The following is a 20112-nucleotide window of genomic DNA, read 5'->3' on the forward strand; positions in this document are numbered from 1 at the left end:
AGGCTTTAATGAGAGATCTGATTTTTTCTCAGATAAAATTAGCCCCTTGAATCAGGATTAAAACCTGACCTTTTCCCCCTCTTTCTCTTTGGTCTTCCCCCGTCTCAATTAAATGAGCATTTAAAATAATTGTTTTATTATCATGAGGGAAAAGATAAGGAGCAGGGACATCAGAGGAAGAGCTCAGAGTGGAGCTGTAGGTCTCGTGCGTGAAAAGTAGAAGGTAGGGGTTGTTCTGGCATCTGATCAGGATTCTTCCTCGACAGCTGCTGGTAAAGATATTTGAGGCACGTCCACCTGCGAGGAGACCTGGGGGTCAGTCCCTGAGCATGCTGGGAGGGTTGTATATCTTATCCGGTTCAGGAAAATCCTTCAGATCCCTCAGGAACAAGCTGGAGGCAAGGAAGAGTAAACTCCCGGAGTGCTTTGACAAAATCCAGAGTGCATGAGAAAGTAAATATACTGTGAAACATTTTGATCAGTGTTGCAGTCAGTATAGACGTAGAAGTGATGAAAGATGTTAAAAGAAAGCAAGAGCTTGAGAAATACAGTCAAACCCTGCATGGTGTCGGACTGCAGCATTTCTGGGACGTGAAGTGAATATACAGAGGTTAAGATGATTCCTTCAATATTTTTATATATGTGTTGTATTTTTGAAGGACGTGTATCTGTCTGCAGGGACATGTCTGCGTGTCTTTATGTAAATGTCCGTAGATGTCCAGCGTTTCCTTTTGTTTATATTTTCTGCCAATACAGATTTTTCAAACAGAACAGATTCTTGTGTCAGTTTGAAGCAGACTCTTACACATATGGAAAGTTCAGAGACTCTTGTGTTAGAGTTTGTAACGTTTCCTCGCACTGTTCCTCCTCTACTCTGATAATCCGGTGCACACAGCGCTGCAGGAGAGCATTCGGATACAAATCAACACGATAAGAGAGAAATATATTTCATGTGTATCTAGATTTTTTAGTTGTACTCATGTCCTATCTGTTAACATGGAGGAGGTGGAGCTTATGATTCAGCAGCAAGTCAGCAGGGGGAGCTCTACAGTTTCAGCCTCACTTCTCTCCTGTCCTGCTCCTTTGGGTTTCATACTTTACACAAGCTGGTGATTCACATGCCCTTATATGGACATCAAATAATGAAAAACATGGATGAGTTTCCAGGTTATGAAGACATGGCATTCATCAATCTAGAAGGGGATGTTGCTCGGGCTTTCTCACTCCATGTCCTATTGTTTACAGTGAGAAGGCAGACTCAGAGGGCAGAACAAACACCTAGCTGTGGGAGTGTCACCCACCTGGGGGAGGGGTTACTTCCCTTTGTGATGTCATGAAGGGAAAATCTCCAAACGGCCTGTTTGAGGACACATTTTCTGAAAAGTGAAGCCGGCAGAAGACGGAGAGGATGGACTTTTGTCATCATTGGGGACGGACTAGAGACACATATTAGTGTTAGAGAAAACATGGTGAAGTGGATTTTACAGAATATGTGACCTTTAAAAAGCAAAATCAACAAACTGGAATCAATCAAATTCTTCCTCTCCACTTTCAGACAGCAGAAGACTCTTTTCGTTTGATTTCTATGACGTGCCATTTCTGGATTTCACTTTGTATTGATTCATATTGAAGTGTTCCCTAAAAAAAGGTGGAATAAAATATTTTGTGTCTCCTCCGTCCCCTCCTCAGCAGAGAGCCTGAAAGGTGGCAGGCCCGTCAGTGCCGGAGCTTTTAATGGTGCTGTCGTATCTGACATCTCGCTGTCACCTCAGAGAGCAAGAGAGAGTCTGAAAGTGACAGCCCGACCCGATGTGCACCTCTCTCTCTCTCTCTCTCTCAGGATCCCTGATATCTGAGCAGAGGATTGGGGAGGCTGTTTAGTGGAACAGTGAGATAGAGAGTGCAGCCTCATCCGTCACCTGGATCCCGAAATCAAACTGTGACAATGAGGTGATAAAAAGGTGATGGAGAGGGATCCCTGCCAACAGCAAACAACATCCCGGGGCCGGCCATCTGTGAGGCCACTCTGTGAGGCTGATCCGCGTTTTAATCAAGCGACTACCTCCGATGTAGAAGCCAAATGCAGAAGAGCAAAAAAACTACAGTACCTCAAGTGTCCACTAGAGGCTTTCTGCAAAACCAGAGGAATCCCCGTTGGGTCCCATATTGAAATATCCATGAACATGATTACAGTTTGGCCTCTATAGCTTATGTCTGTAGTCATGACAACTGTACCAGGGGTGCCTTTGATAATTGGGGCTGTGGCTGAGTTGATTGACAGGTGGACTCGTTGTAGCTGTTGATCAGGAGGCTTAAGACCTGCCTGCAGCGCCGCCAAGTTGAAGGTTTCAGGATTGATTGGAAGTCAGGTTGATGTTGCATTTCAAACGTTGCAACCGCAATTTATTTGTAGCTTTTTCTTAAACTTATTTTTTGGGGCTTTTTGCCTTTTTTAGACAAGACAGTGGGTAGAGTAAGAAACCATGGAGAGAGAGAGGGGGGGGAAATGACATGTCTCTGGTCGAACCTAAGATTTTTAACTGTCAGATGCAGTTCAGGTGTCCAGCTCACCTGTGCAGGTTGCGTCCTGCTTCCCGCCCCCTCTACTGTCCTCCCTCCTCTCTCATGATTATTTTAGTCTTAAACGACTTCCACCAGACCCTTTCATGACGTAATCATAAAGATCTTAAACCCTTAATATCAAACGTTTGATAGAAATCAGGGTCGCCCCGAGGAACTCCGAGCAGATCGGGAAGGTTAAGATTGGATCTTTGTACGACACACATTACAAGATCATTTGGGCAGATAATCGCTCCGAGCAGCCTTGAGTAAGGAACGAACCCGTGATTGTCTGAGCCAGGTTTAACTGTATGTTGACTGAGACTACGTCCATGTTTTATACAGTCTATGGTTTTATTGGAAAGCAGATGTCCAAACCACTGGCCAACTTCTCAGTAATTGCAGTGTATTCAGCGGGAGTAGCAGAGAGAACTCCCATGATTACCCCACCAGCCTCAACGTCATCTTTTGTTATTGTTTTTGCATACTGTGCCTTTAATGTCCAAATGTTAGAATAAATAAAGCTTATATGTTGTGATCAAATTAAACATGTTGAGATTGAACTAAAAGAGAAGACTATGTGGATGATAGATGATAGCTTTCCCAGATCAGAGTTTAAATCTTTGTTCTCAACACTTTTAAATGTTCCTAAAATGCATCACAAACGTAATCTCCCTTCTCTCATTCATCCCTTTATTTTCTGTCGGTCATGAAGTGTTGCAAAACAAATCAAAGGGGTGAAAATCTAACGCGTCAAGGGAAATATATGTTGTTTGTGGGTCTGCCTCCCTCTATCTGTTATCCCCCCAAACACATGATGGAAGACTTTATTTCATAGCTGAAATCTAAAGTGTGTTATAAAGAAAAGGCCCAACAGTCCTGCCAATGTTTTTTATTTCCCCCCTCAGATGCTGCGATCTGTGGATGAGATGAAATCATTTTCCCTCCGCAGAAACACTCGCCTCGTCTCTCTTATTGAGAGGCAGGAAATTACACCTGAATGGAACCAATCAGAACATTCAGAGCCGAGCCTGCAGATACTGAGACAACCTGCAGCCACGAGGAGAAGTAATATCAGCACAGTGTCACAGCTTTAATGGAAAAATAAAGATTTGGCTCAGTAGCAGCCACATTAAACCGAGTGTGAAAGAAGAAAGCACGAGGCCACGTTTGTTTCTCTCCTCTGCTGCTCACTGAGCCGTGGGGTCGGGTAAAGATATCATTCTGCCTTTATTTTTCCTTCTTAACTGAGAAATTAGCTCCTGTTGTACCAAAACAGATTGTTCACCCGTGTGGATTCATGTTTTGTTCAGCGTTTGGGGCAGAAACTGTGAAGTGAAGTGTTACAAATCCCCTCGCAGATCACCGAGAGGCGGTGTGTTTTAATTTGATGTGCATGATTAAAAAGCCTGAAAATGTTTAAAAGGACCTGGAGGAGCGCTCAGTGAAATCACATCAAGTGGGGGGGAAAGAGGCTGTTTTCAAGCTGCAGTTATTTACAACTCTATTTGTACTCTTTGAAACAAGTGGCACATAGACGGGATGAATGTTGATCAATTACTTCAATAACTTAATTATGTGTGTTTAGGGCCCGGCAGAAAGTACTCATTCACACAGAAGCACACGAAGCCTAAAACATACAAAAATAGTCATTATGCATAAAAAGTCCGGCTCGAGTGGCTGAACAGATCACCTGATAACAGATGCTCTCCAGTCAGAAAGGAAGCCAGACTGCCTTTCTCCAAATTTCCAAAAGGCTCCAACAGGACAAACACGGCCCAGAGGTTAAAGGTCAGGGACTGAATTAATTGAGGTGACACCTAGTAGACATCTAGCAGCTCTCACCTGTCACTCAAAGAGGCCACACCCACTAATTCTACATCTCTTTAAGCCTTAATATAATGTAAACAGGTGAGTTGTATAAACATTCAGCCCGTACAGTTGAAGAGAGAAATGAGCTCTAGAGACCCAAACTGTTTTTATACCAGACTGTAAACATGTTTATTTTAACATGGAGCTCTATGAGGACTGACTCACTGCAGGAGACAGACTCTAGTGGACACTGGAGGAACTGCAAGTTTTAACTTCAGCTATGGCTAGATTTCGATTGATCCTTTTAAGACAAAATTGTGTTTTTGTCATAAATCTTCATCTTAACAAAACTGTGAGGAAATAACTCTGAAAACTATGGAATATAAAAGACAACGTTGGAGTCTTTGTACACAGAGATTATAGCATGAATAAATGTTGTCGCTCACAGATATATCCACCATGTTTGTCTTTGTGTGAGTTCCTGTAAACATGCATGTGTGTCTGCAGATGTTTACAGAGCAAGCTTTGCATATGTTCAGCACGCAAAAGAAGTGTTGTGTTTATGTTGTGTGTGTGCTCGGTCTTTGTTTATATTTCACATGTTGCACACTGAGTGAGCGCTGTGTGTCTCCCTCTGTACCTCCCCGGCTCTCAGGTACTCGTTCCAGGATGAGGAGGACATGTTCATGGTGGTGGACCTCCTGCTGGGAGGAGACCTGCGTTACCACCTGCAGCAGAGTGTCCAGTTCAGCGAGGACGCCGTCAAACTCTACCTCTGCGAGATGACGCTGGCGCTCGACTACCTGCAGAGTCAGCACATCATCCACAGGTGCTCACTCAACTTCTCCATGTCTCAAACTCACCTTGCACGATATCTTCCTCCTCTTTTATCCAGATAGATGCTGGAACTCGTTACTGTGCAGGTAAAATACAGTATTTAAAACTGTTGGGTTGAAATCCGCAGCTTCTGTATCTCCAGTAATGTGATGCAATCAGTTATGTTGCACCCCACGTACGGAGGCTTCAGTCCTTGGCTCTCGCCCCCTGGTGGTGGAACGAACTTCCAAACGCCATTTGATATGCAGAGTCCCTTTGCACCTTTAAGAAAAAGCTAAAGACACAGAGCCTGTCAGGGACAATGATGTTTCACTGCTGCAGGCTGAAAGAATCTCTTGGGTCAATTCAAGTATTATTTTCAGTCATATTGAACAAAACTTAGGGCCGAGGTTTATATCGAATAGAAATACCCTTTTAATTGAAAAATATTGACTAATGCAGCTTCCATTTGAATCCTAACATATTCTTAAATTGCCATGAATGCCACCACTTCTAGCCGTCACTGTTGTTTTGTTTCTGTAATTGTGATTTATGGATTTGACGCTGCTTTGGATTCCTTTAGCTCCTTAGTGTTCAAGTTTTGCACGGAATAAAAAGTCATTAAACTCGACGACACTCACTGAGAGAACAGACGTCCTATTTCCTGGGTTCTGATTCAATCTTTCAGAAAACAAAGACAAATGAGAGAAACATTCCCGGACCGTGTATCTATAATTCTTCTAACTCAGAATACTTTCAGAATAGACCCAAAGCCCCAGTGTCAGCTCACGTCTTTATTATATTTTATTTCATCAAAAATACTAAAGCTGAGTTTGAGTTCATAGCTTCTGCAGCAAAAGAACTCAGAGTGAATATCAGCTCAAGGTGACGTCTGTGACTTTTAGTATTCAGGAGCTTTTCTGTTCTGCTTCTGCAGCTCACAGCGTTTAATATTATTATTATTATTGATGATTTATGAGTGTAATGATTTATTCTTTAACTGGAACTGCAGAATGAATTCATGTAAAAGTCAGACGTCTTTACTTTCACCCTCAGAGACCGCTTCAAAGAAGTCCTCCTCCAGTGCCTGTAGTACTTTTTAATGCATCCTCGTTTTGGTGATTTTCATGAGAATATGCTAAACAAATGCACACAAACATGTCAATCTAAACATCTGAGTGTAGAAACAAAACATGCCTTTACAATGCATACCTTTTATTAACTGTCAATAGGCTTTGTGTTTGAGACTTCTCGAGAGGAACAGAATGCAAACGTGTTTTTATACTTTTATCTTCCAGAGAAACATAGTGATGACCTCGGCCTGGGCGATATGACTAAAAATGTTCTCACGATAAATGTCAAATCTTTTTTCTTTCACATTGAAAGGCTGATTTTTGCTCCAGAAGAAACCCAGATGATTAATTGCGGTGACAAACTAAACTTGAACTTGAGGAACGTTTCAGCATCATAAGCTCGGTGCTGGAACACAGATATTCAATCCTCCAATCTTCACCCAGCTGTTCTGATGGATATCCATGTCGAGCCCCCAGAGAGTGCACATGACTGCTGAAGCTAATTTTGCATTGTGGCTGAACCTGGTACTGCAGCGTCACGTGACGCTATCAGGTTCAAAAAGAAGTTTCCCTTTAAGCTTACATTGGGAAAGAGACGATTAAAAATCAGCGAATACATTTCTCTATGAGGTACATCAACTTCCCTATATGAACACTTTAGATAACCTTTTTATAATCCTCTAATAAATAATAAATAAATAGTCCTAAAAGTTGTAAAATGCAATAAAAGTCGAATTCAGAGATAATTTTGTCGACATTATGAACGCAGATCAGATCCACAGGACTGCGACTCCAAGTGTGCATGCTCTGTGGGCCCAGTAACGCAGAAGATCAGGATACTTTTACACGCTGAAGTCTGACTTTTATTTTGCTTCATGCGCCACTGAGCAGCTTTCATAGGACTGAATGTGCAGAAATATGGGCACAAAGAAGGTAGAGTATAGTCAGAAGGCTCTGTCAGTGTCCATATCTGTCTTTACATTAAACATTGTTAATGAACAGGTAAAGGTACACAGAACGGCCGTCATTCTGTCTCAGAGGAAATAATCCTTCATGTCAGCACCACAAAGTCACAGCGTCTTTCTAACCAGCTTCATGTGCACTCCTGTAGACATGACTCAAGTGTTTAAGTATAAGTATATAAGTTCACATCCCCCTTCATCATATCCTGTTGACTTATCTCTCCTGCCTCCTCTTTCACCTCAGCGGTAAAAGTACATCCTGTCTGTAGACACACAGAGGGCATCGGGCTGCGGCTCCTCGTAGAAATACTAGTGTGCCCTCTCCATCGGCTCCGTCGTGCTCCAGTTTAACCTGCAGCTGTAGTTGAAGGTTGTGTGAGCTGAAGGTGTTTCCTCATCATCCCTGTTCTCATTTTACACACATGGAAACATCCTCGTGTATGTTTCTGTTAAGTGTAAACATTCATCATCTTCAACCAGAGTGGACCCTCCATCCACGGCTCTTTGTGCAGATCTGCTGAGCACAGCAGGGTGTGTGTGTGTGTGTGTGTGTGTGTGTGTGTGTGTGTGTGTGTGTGTGTGTGTGTGTGTGTGTGTGTGTGTGTGTGTGTGTGTGTGTGTGTGTGTGTGTGTGTGTGTGTGTGTGTGTGTGTGTGTGTGTGTGTGTGTGTGTGTGTGTGTGTGTGTGTGTGTGTGTGTGTGTGTGGATCCCTGCAGACTGCAGATTTAGAATCACAGATGGCTGAAAAACTGTTTGAACCTTGTTTAAAACCTCAGAGGGGCTTCATTTCTTCTTCAAACAACAGACGGTGTGTGTGAGAGTGTGTGTGTGTTTTAGTCTGTGGACAGTGAAGCAATCCTGAGCGTCTGATTCACCTGAACATTTAGCAAGGTAATGGGTAGAAATGATCTGTTCTTTCACATTGGGAAAAATGGGTAAATAATAGAAACATTTTGGTTTATTCATGCTTCCATCTTGACCAGAACTCCCTTGTGCTTTTTTCTCAATGGAGATATTCCTGGTATATTAAGGTAAAGAATTACTTCTCCACTTTTATGTTTTTGTTAAAGGTCCAATCAGTAAGATGTGTAGAGAGTGAAATGATAAAGTGACCTTACTATATGGTCAGACATTAAGGAAACATGTTATGTTGAAGTGCTGGCTTCTCTGACAACAATGCAGCAGCCAGTATGTCCTCCTTCTAACTTTAGATTCTGGTCCTGAATGCTCTGGATTTGTTTGGACCAGAGAAGGTAAACGGTTTTAAGGCACCCCCACACGGCGGTTTTGGACGCCCCTTGGTTTTCCAGATATGAGAGCAGTTATCAGGTCAAACCAACAGGTGTTGCAGCGGGCAAGAGAAGTGGTTCAGATAGAAGTGATTGTACCCGACCTAAAAAGCCTCTGCATGTTTCTAATAAGCTCCACGAGCAGAAACGTGCTCAAACTAGGATCAATATTGGAGATGCTTTTGAAAAATGGAGAGAGGTTAGAACACAGAAAGGTTTACAGACCGATGCAGAGCTGGATAAACACTGAAGCTTCAGTGTCCACCACATGGTGACCTGTGTGAGCATCGACTCTAGAGAGGGGGGGGATAGCTTCTGCAAGTCGGCTTCCACACGGGTTCTGTCTCAGCTGCTGCCATTCACCCGGGTGTTGCTAAGTCATGTAGTGTCTTTAGCAAACACATCCTTAATGTAAGCGCCGGACCTACTCTCAGAAAAAGCCGATGGATGCTTCTCATCTCTCCGCCTCTCCGTCCTTGACATCAGCTGTTCTGCCTTTGACATGGTTGTGTCTGTGTTCCCCACTCCTCCCCCGCGGGGACCCACGCTCTTCTACGGCTCTGCAATTTAGTTCCACGCTGTAAGTTTTTGACAGCAGAATACTATACAATTATTTTGTTGCACCAACTGTGGGAAGAAGGGTCTCTGGTCTCCTAGCAACAGTCAGCCGCCACCATGCCCAAGGAGGTAAAACTGGTCCTCTGAGAAGAGAGAAGAAAAAGTCATTTTCTGTTTTTTCTTCTGTTTAGTCTCTGCACCGACCACCAGGATTCTTCATTTGTCATCCTCATACACCATGTCACTAGTTCAACCTGCAACCTGCTTACGTATCTATTCTTCTTCTTCTGCATAATAAGATGTTACTTTACATGTTGTCTCATGTCTCGAGCTGCAGACTGAATCCAACATTTAGTGAATAAAAAAAAAAAAATCAGCTCAGATTTAAGCTGACACTTGCACCAAGATGCCGCATGGGAACATGTGTGCATGTTTTTCCCTCCAGCTTTATGCTGCCCGATCCCTCTGACCCCTCGCCTCTCCTCTCCAAGAGTTTGGCACGTGATATCACCATCAACTTAGCGTAGCATAGCCGCAGTGAACAAATGCATCCATTGGGAGGTGTCGTTGCTCTCTGCGGAGCGTGTGTGTTCTCCACACCAGCATGATGTGAGGCGTAATTAAATCAGATGTGTGGGCTCTGTTAATTGCCTGTGGAGAGATTGGTGTGTGTGTGTGTGTGTGTGTGTGTGTGTGTGTGTGTGTGTGTGTGTGTGTGTGTGTGTGTGTGTGTGTGTGTGTGTGTGTGTGTGTGTGTGTGTGTGTGTGTGTGTGTGTGTGTGTGTGTGTGTGTGCAGGGCTGTGATTGTGTCCGCTGCATGTGCAGACAGACCTGCAGGATCCTCCAGGGGGATCTCTGACGCTTGTGTTCTCCAGCAACGTTTGAAATGCGGGAGAGAATTTCTTCTTCACACATGCTCACACACAGACACACACACACACATTACACCAACATGTAATTCACACATGCATCAGCCTACAAACACCTCCTACAGACTTTCACATCCACACATACTGTGTACATCTAAACTATAAACTACGCCTGTTACAGTGTTTGCATGTGTGAGTAAACTGGAGATTATCTAAACAAATCAGACTCTTTTAAAAACTCTGATTATGAAACACTTTTAAAGACACCAACAATTCAACAAGTGTGTCTCCATTTTTCTTTTTTCTTTAACCTTTATCAATAAAACCTAAAACCTCTCAGGCGCAGAGAAAAACCCTCAAAACCTGAAAAGTTCTGTGTTTTTTTCTCCACAGTTGACCGACCTCCTGCCTGTTACATGTTGTGTTGCAATGTCTTCCTCTGCTGTAATTCAAAGGAAAAAATACCAAAAGCTGCTGCTGCATCAGGGGATACAAATGCATTAGACTCAGTTCAATATTGCAAATATGTTCATGTTAACCTGAATAATGTTTGCAGAATTAATGATTAAAATTAAGGTTATTTGCGGCGCCAGTGGCGTAGTGTGGGCACCCCATGTACGGAGGCTGTGGTCCTCCAGGTGGGTGGCCCGAGTTAGAGTCCAGCCTGTGGCTTCTTTCCCACTTGTCGTTCCCCGTTCTCTCTGTCACTGATTTCCAACTCTATCCACTGTCCTATCTCTACCATTAAGGTACAAAAAGCCCAAAAATATATCTTTAAAAACATAAAGGTCATTTGCAGGAGTACATTTTTTTTAAATCATACGACAGTGAACAGCCCTGTCAGTCCTTATATCTTGGTGCTCGCATGGCAGCAAATTAGAAAACACAAGAAGGTTGAACTATTTATTTGCGTTTTGCCCGCCACGCTTCATCACATTTTTTTAAGTATCTGATTGAAGTGTCTGATTTTGTTTCCTTTAGAGACGTGAAGCCAGACAACATCCTGTTGGACGAGCAAGGTGAGAGAGCGTGAACTGTTTCCTCTGTGCATGAGTGTGTTAAAGTTCAGGCTTCTATGATTAGCAGGAAAAAGAAGCTTTCAGAGCTGCTTACATGTAAACTGGCTAAGATGGGGAGCAACAACAAGAGCCAGTCACTGGACCGTTATGATTATTTAGAGTCTATATAAGCAGTATTAATATTCTCTCACACTCTTCTATTATCATTTGTTATGCAGATGATACAACCTTGTACATACAAGGACTCCTCACACTGCATTCACTGTTTAAAGCTCAAACTAACCTCAAAACAACCAAAGTGTTAATTGCTGCAGCTTAATCGCTCTCTCCAATGTTTTGAATTTGGATTGCAGTACCCATTTTAAACACTAGGTGCCAGGTTACTTATTGCTCCTTTAATTAAGAATGAAAATGCCAACAAAACATTCTTCCAGTTTGAGCTCTGGTATCTACTTGTTGTGTCTGTATTATCAGGAGATAAGTGGGCATTATGAAACAGAACAACCCTGTAAAGTGCTCAGTAAACAGGCAGCAGTGAGGCAGAGTCCATCAGGACGAGTAGGACACAAATCTGACCACACGGACTGATAATGAGTCCCAAAGGTACCAAAACCACAAAGACTCAGTGATCCAGTCTAATGAGGGGGTCATGTTTTATTATCACTGCTTCTCTGTATGTAGGTCGGACACATTCATTGATTAAAACAGAATTTTGGATTTGATTTGGATCAATTGTGGTTCTTCTTCTCATTTTTTTTCAGGTCACGCTCACCTGACGGACTTCAACATCGCCACAATAATAAAGGACGGAGAGAGAGCCACAGCCTTAGCGGGGACAAAGCCCTACATGGGTAACAAACTTCTTGTCGACCATCTTTGGTGTTTTCTGATTTCTTTGAGCAAATAAATTAATAACCCGGTTTTTGTTTGTTATTTTCTTTTGTTTCCATTTTTTTAATGGTTATTTGTCTGATTGAGGCAGCTGGTGAACATTAACTCTCATGTTCTGTTTGTTAAATCACTGTTTTGGTCAATGGAGTCTGGTGGCTCTAAAGCGACTGTTTTTTGGTTACATAATCATCCTACTTCTCTAAATGTACCTGTTATTGTCACGATGTCCAATGGTTCGAGTAGATGCACTTTTTTAAATGATGTTTATCGCTGAAGTGCCAGAGCAGGAATTCTAATGTGTTCCATGTCATCATGTTTCTGCATCGCTCAGCTGATGATAGATGAACGCTTTCTTGTGGCTCCCTGCACATGAAATCGCTCTCTCCACCCCCCCCTCTCTTCCTCCTTCTCTCTCTCTCTCTTCCTCCTCCTCTCTCCCTCTCTCTCTCTCTCTCCCTCCTCCTCTCTCTCTCCCTCCTCTCTCTCTCTCTCTCTCTTCCTCCTCTCTCTTTCTCTCTCTCCACATGTTCATGCAGCTGTTTGAGAAGTTTTCTCTGTTTTCAGCCCCAGAGATCTTCCAGTCGTTTGTTAGTGGAGGGACAGGCTACGCCTTTGAGGTGGACTGGTGGTCACTAGGGGTGACGGTCTTTGAAGTGCTGCGTGGATGGGTAAGGCATCATTTCATTTTTTTAAAAGTTTGAAACCTGAGCTCCAATCTTGTCTCTCTCTTTCTCATGACTCTGTTTCATGTCTTTGTGTGTGACCAGAGGCCCTACGACATCCACGCCAGTAACTCTGTGGAGTCTCTGATCCAGCTCTTCAGCACGGTCAGCGTCCAGTACAGCCCGACCTGGCCCAAAGACCTGGTCTCCCTCATGAGGAAGGTGAGCTGGACCCTCAAGAGGGGCATCAATAAGGATTAGCTCTTTAATTTGAAGGAAGTAACTCAGATAAGTTATCTAAGAAACCCACTCTTAAGTCCGTATGAAATGAGTTTCAGGCTCCATTTTTGTAAAAGTAAAAATATAAGGAGATGAACTTAAGGGGGTGCCTGGACCCTGATAGTCCTCCCTGGGAAGAGGAGCAGGAGGGGGGAAAGTAGGAGATAAAGATGTGATGCTGGGGTTCATATCAGGATAAAACAGCTCTGAGGAAGCAGGTACTGAGGGGGGGACAGAAGCTGGAGGGGGGGAGGATGAGCCGAGACCTTCGGGGCAAAGGAGGAAAGAAACGACAGATGGTAATCTGAAGGATGGAAGCACAGAAACAGAGAGAGGAGAGAGAGAGTATTTCTGCCGATATCATTCATCAAACATGTCCTTTAATCTCACATTGTTCTTTTAAAAAGTGAAAGTCTTCCTGTTGAAGGAACTCAAAACTTTTCTGACCCAGACTCGTGCTGTTATATAAAAGTCCTCCTTTGTTGTTCTCTTAAAGAGGAAATGTGCTGAAAGATCATCTTGGCTCCTCTTGCTGTTTTTTTTTTCGTGGTCAGTTTGAGATTTGAGTGTCAGCATGAGGAGCTCTGGCTTGTTAAACAGGACATTTTGTGGCAGAGAGTCGGTGCGAGAGAGTGCGTGCATGTGCAGAGTGTCTGAGTGTTCTGGGCCGAGCTCCGGTCTCTTCCGCTCGGCTGCTGATCGATTACCATGTCTGGACTCGGCCGGCCCTGCAGGAGAAAACTGAATCAGCCGCTGACCCTCAGAAGGAAATAAAGCACGGGGAGAGAGTTAACATGACAACAAAGTCAGATCCTGTTATCGTTTCCCGTGGTTACCCCGAGGAGAAAACCCAGACTGATGCGATTCAAACTAAACTGAGCCACCTTTTGTTTTAGTGGAATATGTGACTTTAATCATCCGTCTTAATTATGGAAACATTTTTGATGGGAACCTGATGAGTGTCTGATTTGATTAACAGTGCCCCCTGTTGGTTGAATTTGTCTGGTATTCCTGTGGTGGCAACATATTTAAAAAAATGACTGTGGAAAATATTAACATAAATAAATTATGAAATGGATGAAAAACTTTTCTTAGTAGTATATATCTTACTGACAGGGTAGGGAAGTAAAAAGTACTGTAGCTGTACTTTGATTACATCTGACTGAAGTAGAAGTCAAAGTAGTGGTTAGCTGTGAGACTTCTGCTTCTGATAGCTCTTCCTGATATCTCCACGTCTCACTGTTGACTCTCGCATGGAGGTTGGGTCACATGCTCACAAACTCACTGCTCAGCCTGGATCGTTTTCTTTAGCTCAGAGAAGGTTTTAAGGAGGTGATCGCACATCCAACTATCCCAGGAAGTAGGTGCGTATGACAAACTCTCACGTAAAAAGACAAAATCCTGCACACTACCCTTGCTCGGCATCAATCACAACGTTAGGGTCCCTCTGAACCTTTGTCACATGTGTTCTCAAACAATCCCCACCATGATCTTAAGTAGACAAAGCTCCACCTACTGTGTGTGCTCAGGTGTGAGACATTTAGTCTGACTAGAAGTGTCTCTCAATCTTCAGAAGTCTCTCACCCCAATATCCACATGCAGTAAATGAAGGGAAAAGCACAAAGTCAAAGTACAAAGTTCAAATTTGACCGGCATTAGAGCAGAGAACATACATGCAGGGACATAACTGTGTCGTCTCCACAACCACCGCCGTCCTCATTCATGCACGGCCTGCTCTGACCTCCGACATCAGCAGCAAGAAAGTGTGGACGACAGGAATGTGAGGAATACAAAGAAGAAATCCTTCCTGCGTATCATCCCATGTGCTCGTTTGTAAAGAGTCTCGAGATATTAGGAATTGACGATATACAAATAATGATTGATTGATTGATGCATCATTTTTTTAAATATATATTTATGGGGGCCATTGTTGCCTTTATTGTATAGGACAGCTGAAGTGAGACAGGAAATGTTGGGAGGAGAGAAAGGTGGGATGACATGCAGCAAAGGGCAGAGGTTGGATTTGAACCCACGGCCGCTCCAATGAGGACTACAGCCTCTACACATGTGGCATAACCGCTAGGCTATCCGTTAGTCCGATTAATGCATAATTAAATCAACATTGAGACTCTACCTCACAAAATGTACCTATTTACAGGACGATTAACAGAGATATCTAATGAGTTGAGATCACACCCTGACAAAGGTGCAGACGAACAGAGACATTGTGATTTTTTTTTTCAGAATAAATTGGTGATGCCTAGCAGGAGGAGAAAGGAGTATGCGGGAAACTTTGCTGCAGCAGTGATATTACATTTAAATGATTGATGATATCATAATGTCTTTTCTATGTTTTTAATATAATGTGCTCTCTCTTGTGCCTGCTTACAAACATTTCCAATAAGAAAAATCTCTTATAATTTTTCCTGTATGAGATATTTGAAGACGCATCACGATAGTTCTGTATTGAAAGCAAGAACTCTGAATTTATGAAGTGCGTCCAGCCCGGATGAAAACCTTAAATATTAAATGTTGAAGTTTTTGTGGAGAGATAGTTTCAGGGAAGCCAGGAAGGATTACAAATTTACGAGAGTATTTTTGGCTCCTTGTTATGTTCCCTTCACTTAGCACAGAAACACAGTCTGGCTGCACGTCTGCCGTCTCAAAGTGCACAACAGAGAGGACGGAAACCATCAAATTGATTTCTATTTTTCACCCTCAATTTATGGAGTCTATTTCTCCTCCCGGAGAGCAGAGCCCGGCTGAGAGTGAGGAGGGAAGTTGTGAAGGTGACATGCAGTAGGTAACATTCCTGTGTGTGTGTGTGTGTGTGTGTGTGTGTGTGTGTGTGTGTGTGATTGTGTGTGTGTCCTGTCCTTCCAGCTCTTGACAGTGAACCCTGAGCATCGTTTCTCCAGCCTGTCTGATATGCAGACTTCTCCCTACCTCGCTGACGTCAACTGGGACGCCGTGTACGAAAAGAAGACAGAGGCCGGATTTGTTCCTAATGTGAGTTTTAGAGCCGTCGGCGCGCACACATAATAAACACTTAAAGGCACACACGGGCGCGTCTTCGTGTTTGCAGATCGTAATGAGCATGTGTACCGACTAAATAATGCAAAGCAGCTGAATGCATCCTCCTCATAAAGCTTGTGCACATTAACGTAGAGCACATACTGTATGTGTGTGTGTGAGTGTATTTGTGTGTTGTATGTGTGCACTTTGTGGTTCTGTGTACCTCATGATTTATGATCCTGTGTGTGTGTGTGTGTGTGTGTGTGTGTGTGTGTGTGTGTATGATCGGCTCGTGCACATCTCCCTCCTACAGAAAGGTCGGCTGCACTGCGACCCCACCTTTGAGCTGGAGGAGATGATCCTGGAGTCCCGCCCCCTCCACAAGAAGAAGAAGAGGCTGGCCAAGAACAGATCCCGAGACAACAGCAAAGATTCACAGTCTGTGAGTGACACCTGTCCTCTGCACGGGGCTGCTGGTTGGACCTCATGGTCTCTTAACGATGATAGAAGCTGCGAGTAATCACTCTGAGCCTGAATGACTGAAATATTCTTAACTGTTAGAGCTCATTGATAATCTCAAAACCACAAAAGAAGAAGTTATAGCAATCGTTATTTCAACAATTCGATTAAGAAAGTTCTGTTTTGAAGCCTTCAGTTTTTTTCCTGTACTATTAGCCAGATGTAGGGCCCGACTGATACAGGATTTTTGGGGCCAATACCAATACTAGGGGGAATTCTGATCCTGATATAATCACCGATATCTTTCTTAGATCTATCTCTGATCTTTAGAGATTGATAGATATAGATATACACATGATTCAATCTCAATTTTTGGGGTCACCATTCAATTCAGAGTCTATTTTTGATTCAAAACGATTCTGGATTCATGATTCAAAGTCTTTTTTTTAATTAGTACATACTTCAGGATCTACTCCAGTCATCTGTGAGACTGGCGGAATTTCTTGCTGCTCTGTGAGGCTTTCTACTGAGTTAAAGAGTTAGCATTAGCACGACGTCGCAGAGGCGTAAATATGGCGCCGTGAATTGGTGGTGTGTGTACGAGAGGCTCAAACTCATCAGAAGAGCTTTTCATCTGCTTCATCTTTTATTAATAATAAAAATAGTAATAATAATAATATTTAATAACAGATTAAATGTATATTGCGCCTTCATGGTCTTTTGTATTCTGGCTTCAGATTTGAGAGAAAACGGCGAGATGGTGATAACGCCAGCGTTAAAAAGCAGAGTGCTGAAGAGGAGGAGGAGGAGGAGGAGCTGTTAGGATGAAGGTGGAATTCAAGATGTCACGTCATCTGTTAAAAGGCTTTTATTCTCTTTGATGGTAGCGAGGGTTATTTTTAGTCCCATTTAAAACGCTTGTTTACCGTCGCACAAGGCTGTGATTTACTGCCTCCACGTTAATGTGATCTCAGTATCCATGTGCACATCAGATTAGTGTTGTTTCCACCAGCACACAAACACACACACACACACACACACACACACACACACACACACACACACACACACATCTTTAAATAATAACCTGCTGTGTACAGTAGGAGGTATAACTCACACATGACGAGACAGGACAGGAGGATAATAATGCGGCTCAGGTTTACCTCCCTCTCCGCTCTGTCACTTCCTGTCAAAACTGTATATTTTTAGATTGCAGGAGCGTCTTCCTCCTCATGACATGAGGAACATTGAGAGACATAAAGAGAGGCTCGCTGTACAAGTCTCCCCGCTGCAGGCATCCAGGACATTCACTGATTACAGCGTTAAGATCAGACAGGAATCTCTCCTTTAATGTCACTCTGTGTTTTCTACTGCTGGTTGTAAAAAAGAGAGAGACTGAACGGAGGGAAATTAGATGAATCCTTTGCAGGATGTCAAGATCGTTACACAACAACAACAAAAAGGGTTTTAAATTGAAGGATTCCTCACACTTTTTCCAAACCTTTTATCGTCCTGACTTTAGAAGAGATGAAGAAAAAGCAGTTCAGATTCAAAGGAATATTTCTGCACGAGTTGAGGAGCCTGACTCTAAACAGAAATGGCTTTGCTGGCCTCGTCGCAAACACAAGAAATGGGAAACAGGGAGGTTTTGTCTGGCATATTTTCTCCTGTTTTTGATTGAGAGAGATAGTGTTATCGCTATGCTAAGTTAACTGTCTGCTTGTCTGTAGCTTCATGTGTATGGTTTTCAAATGATGAAAACCTTGGCTATAACGTAACGAGTACCGACTGCTTTTAACTTTCTGTAATGGCGTCAATGGATTTGAGAAGTAACTAGTTACTACACTTTAACACACATAGTAGTGGAGTTACTGTAATGCGTTTCTTCCAACACTGGTCAGCACCATTGAGATATTTTGGCTTCACTTTTGTTCAACTATTCATTTACATGTGCAGTTAACGGTTTAGCTCAGTTGGTAGAAAGCACAGGACGCTCATACAGAGGTAAAGTCCTCATAGTAGTTAGCTTAGGTTAGACTCAGGGCGCACTCACACCAGGCAAAACTGTCCCGTACCAGGCTGAAGCATGATTGCCCCCCCCCTCCCTCCTTCCCCATTCCCCCGCTGGCCTGCACTCACACTGCTCCAGGACTAACCCGGCCTGAGCAAAGGTTACCTCTTGTACGTAACGTCGCAAAACAACACATGCATGACTTTATGTTATTATGAAGTGTGCTCAGATTACATTACAGATGGACTGGAAAAATAAAATAAAAAGGGAAGCACGGTCGAGTCAGCGTCCGCACATCAGAGAACAACACAGAGAACCTGACAGCTACTTTACTGACATTGTGTCTTATTTTGAGTTGTGTTAGTCAGAGACAGACAGAACACTCCGGGATTCTCCAGAATGAAGGCTGTCCACGTTGTGTACCCGCGTGCTTGTGCTCGTGCATGAACTGTACCGTGCTGAAGCACTCCTCTTCTAAACGTGCCATAGCCAAGGAAGTGTACCATACTTGAGCACAGCACTCACACTAGTCAAACCAATTGGACTTTAGGGGTGTTCTTAGGCATGGTATGCCCAGGCAGCATATCACCCCCACCCTGATCCACCTTCACTGGCTCCAGGTCAAGTCCTGCATCACATACAAAATCCTCCTCCTCTCCTACACATCTCAGCACAGCTTCCCCCCCTCTCCAGTACCTTTCTTACCTCCTCCATCCCCACACTCTGACCCTGAACTTCTGACCCTGGTTTGCTTTCCACTCCCCCACACCAACCTGCAGAGCCTTCAGCGTGGCAGCCCCCACCCTCTGGAACATTGTTACCCACAATGCTCCTTTGACATGTTCCAAAAACCTTTGAAAACCCGCCTGTTCACCTCAGCTTATGGACTTAGTTAATTGTGTTGTTTTGTTTGTGTGTTCTGATGTTCCTTTGGTCCCTTGAAAGGCGCTTTATAATTCAAGACATAATTATTATAATTTGGTGCATGTCAGCCTGACTCTCTGTAACCTTTATTTCCTCTTTTCATCAGCGCTATGAACACAATGAATCTGAGTGGATGACTACAAGATCATCGTCAAGGAAATAACATCAAATGACATAAAGGACACACTCAAAATGGTTTTGTTGTTGTAGAATTTAATGGAGTCATCCATTAATTTTAAAGCTGAGACTTGTTTTTAAATCAGCATCGTGTTCTGGCCACAGATCAGGAGTCAGATTGTCTCCTCGGCCTCTCTGTGTTAAGTTATTTACAGCCGACAGGAGGAATCCTCTCAGTATTTATGAGAAACAGCCTGTCCCCATCACACACTCATCATGACTTCACACACTTATTACCGTCAGCCCTGTGTGTGTGTGTGTGTGTGTGTGTGTGTGTGTGAGGAGTGTGTGCCTCGAATATTAGCCTGGTTATGAGACGTGTGTGTGTGTGTGTGTGTGTGTGTGTGTGTGTGTGTGTGCTTGCACTGCGTTATTACCCAGATTATTAAATTATGAAGCCTTCACTGCTGTTGTCATGGCCTCAAGTGCTTTCGGAAATATGAGCATCTATTTTTGTCTCAGGCCAAACATCCAATTTGAGGAAGTTCACAAACAATTCATGACGAGGTTCAAAAAGAGCGACGGAGGGAAGAGAGGAAATGAGGATGAATGTTCCCCTCAGAGGTCGATCAGGAACACGTGAAGGTCTTCGACGTTGCTGACGATGTTCTGCTTTGTCCTCTGCCTGCAGGAGAACGACTACCTACAGGAGTGCCTTGACGTGGTGCAGCAGGAGTTCATGATCTTCAACCGAGAGAAGTAAGAGAGCACAGGAGCAGCAGACCAGCGCTAACA

The 20112-nt window shown here is 43.4% G+C and overlaps 1 protein-coding gene across 1 annotated transcript in view; it reads left to right on the plus strand.

Moving 5' to 3' along the window:
• Window positions 1-20112, plus strand: part of LOC109989521 (serine/threonine-protein kinase 32C) — an 85035-nt gene that overhangs the window by 59629 nt on the left and 5294 nt on the right. Inside the window, exons 4-11 of the mRNA XM_020641301.3 lie at window positions 5027-5200; window positions 10922-10959; window positions 11721-11810; window positions 12415-12518; window positions 12618-12734; window positions 15675-15800; window positions 16120-16248; window positions 20009-20076. Coding sequence (XP_020496957.1) covers window positions 5027-5200; window positions 10922-10959; window positions 11721-11810; window positions 12415-12518; window positions 12618-12734; window positions 15675-15800; window positions 16120-16248; window positions 20009-20076 — 846 coding nt within the window. The remainder of the gene's footprint in view (window positions 1-5026; window positions 5201-10921; window positions 10960-11720; window positions 11811-12414; window positions 12519-12617; window positions 12735-15674; window positions 15801-16119; window positions 16249-20008; window positions 20077-20112) is intronic.

Source organism: Labrus bergylta, chromosome 10, assembly GCF_963930695.1.
Source record: "Labrus bergylta chromosome 10, fLabBer1.1, whole genome shotgun sequence".
Classification (NCBI taxonomy): Eukaryota; Metazoa; Chordata; class Actinopteri; order Labriformes; family Labridae; genus Labrus; species Labrus bergylta.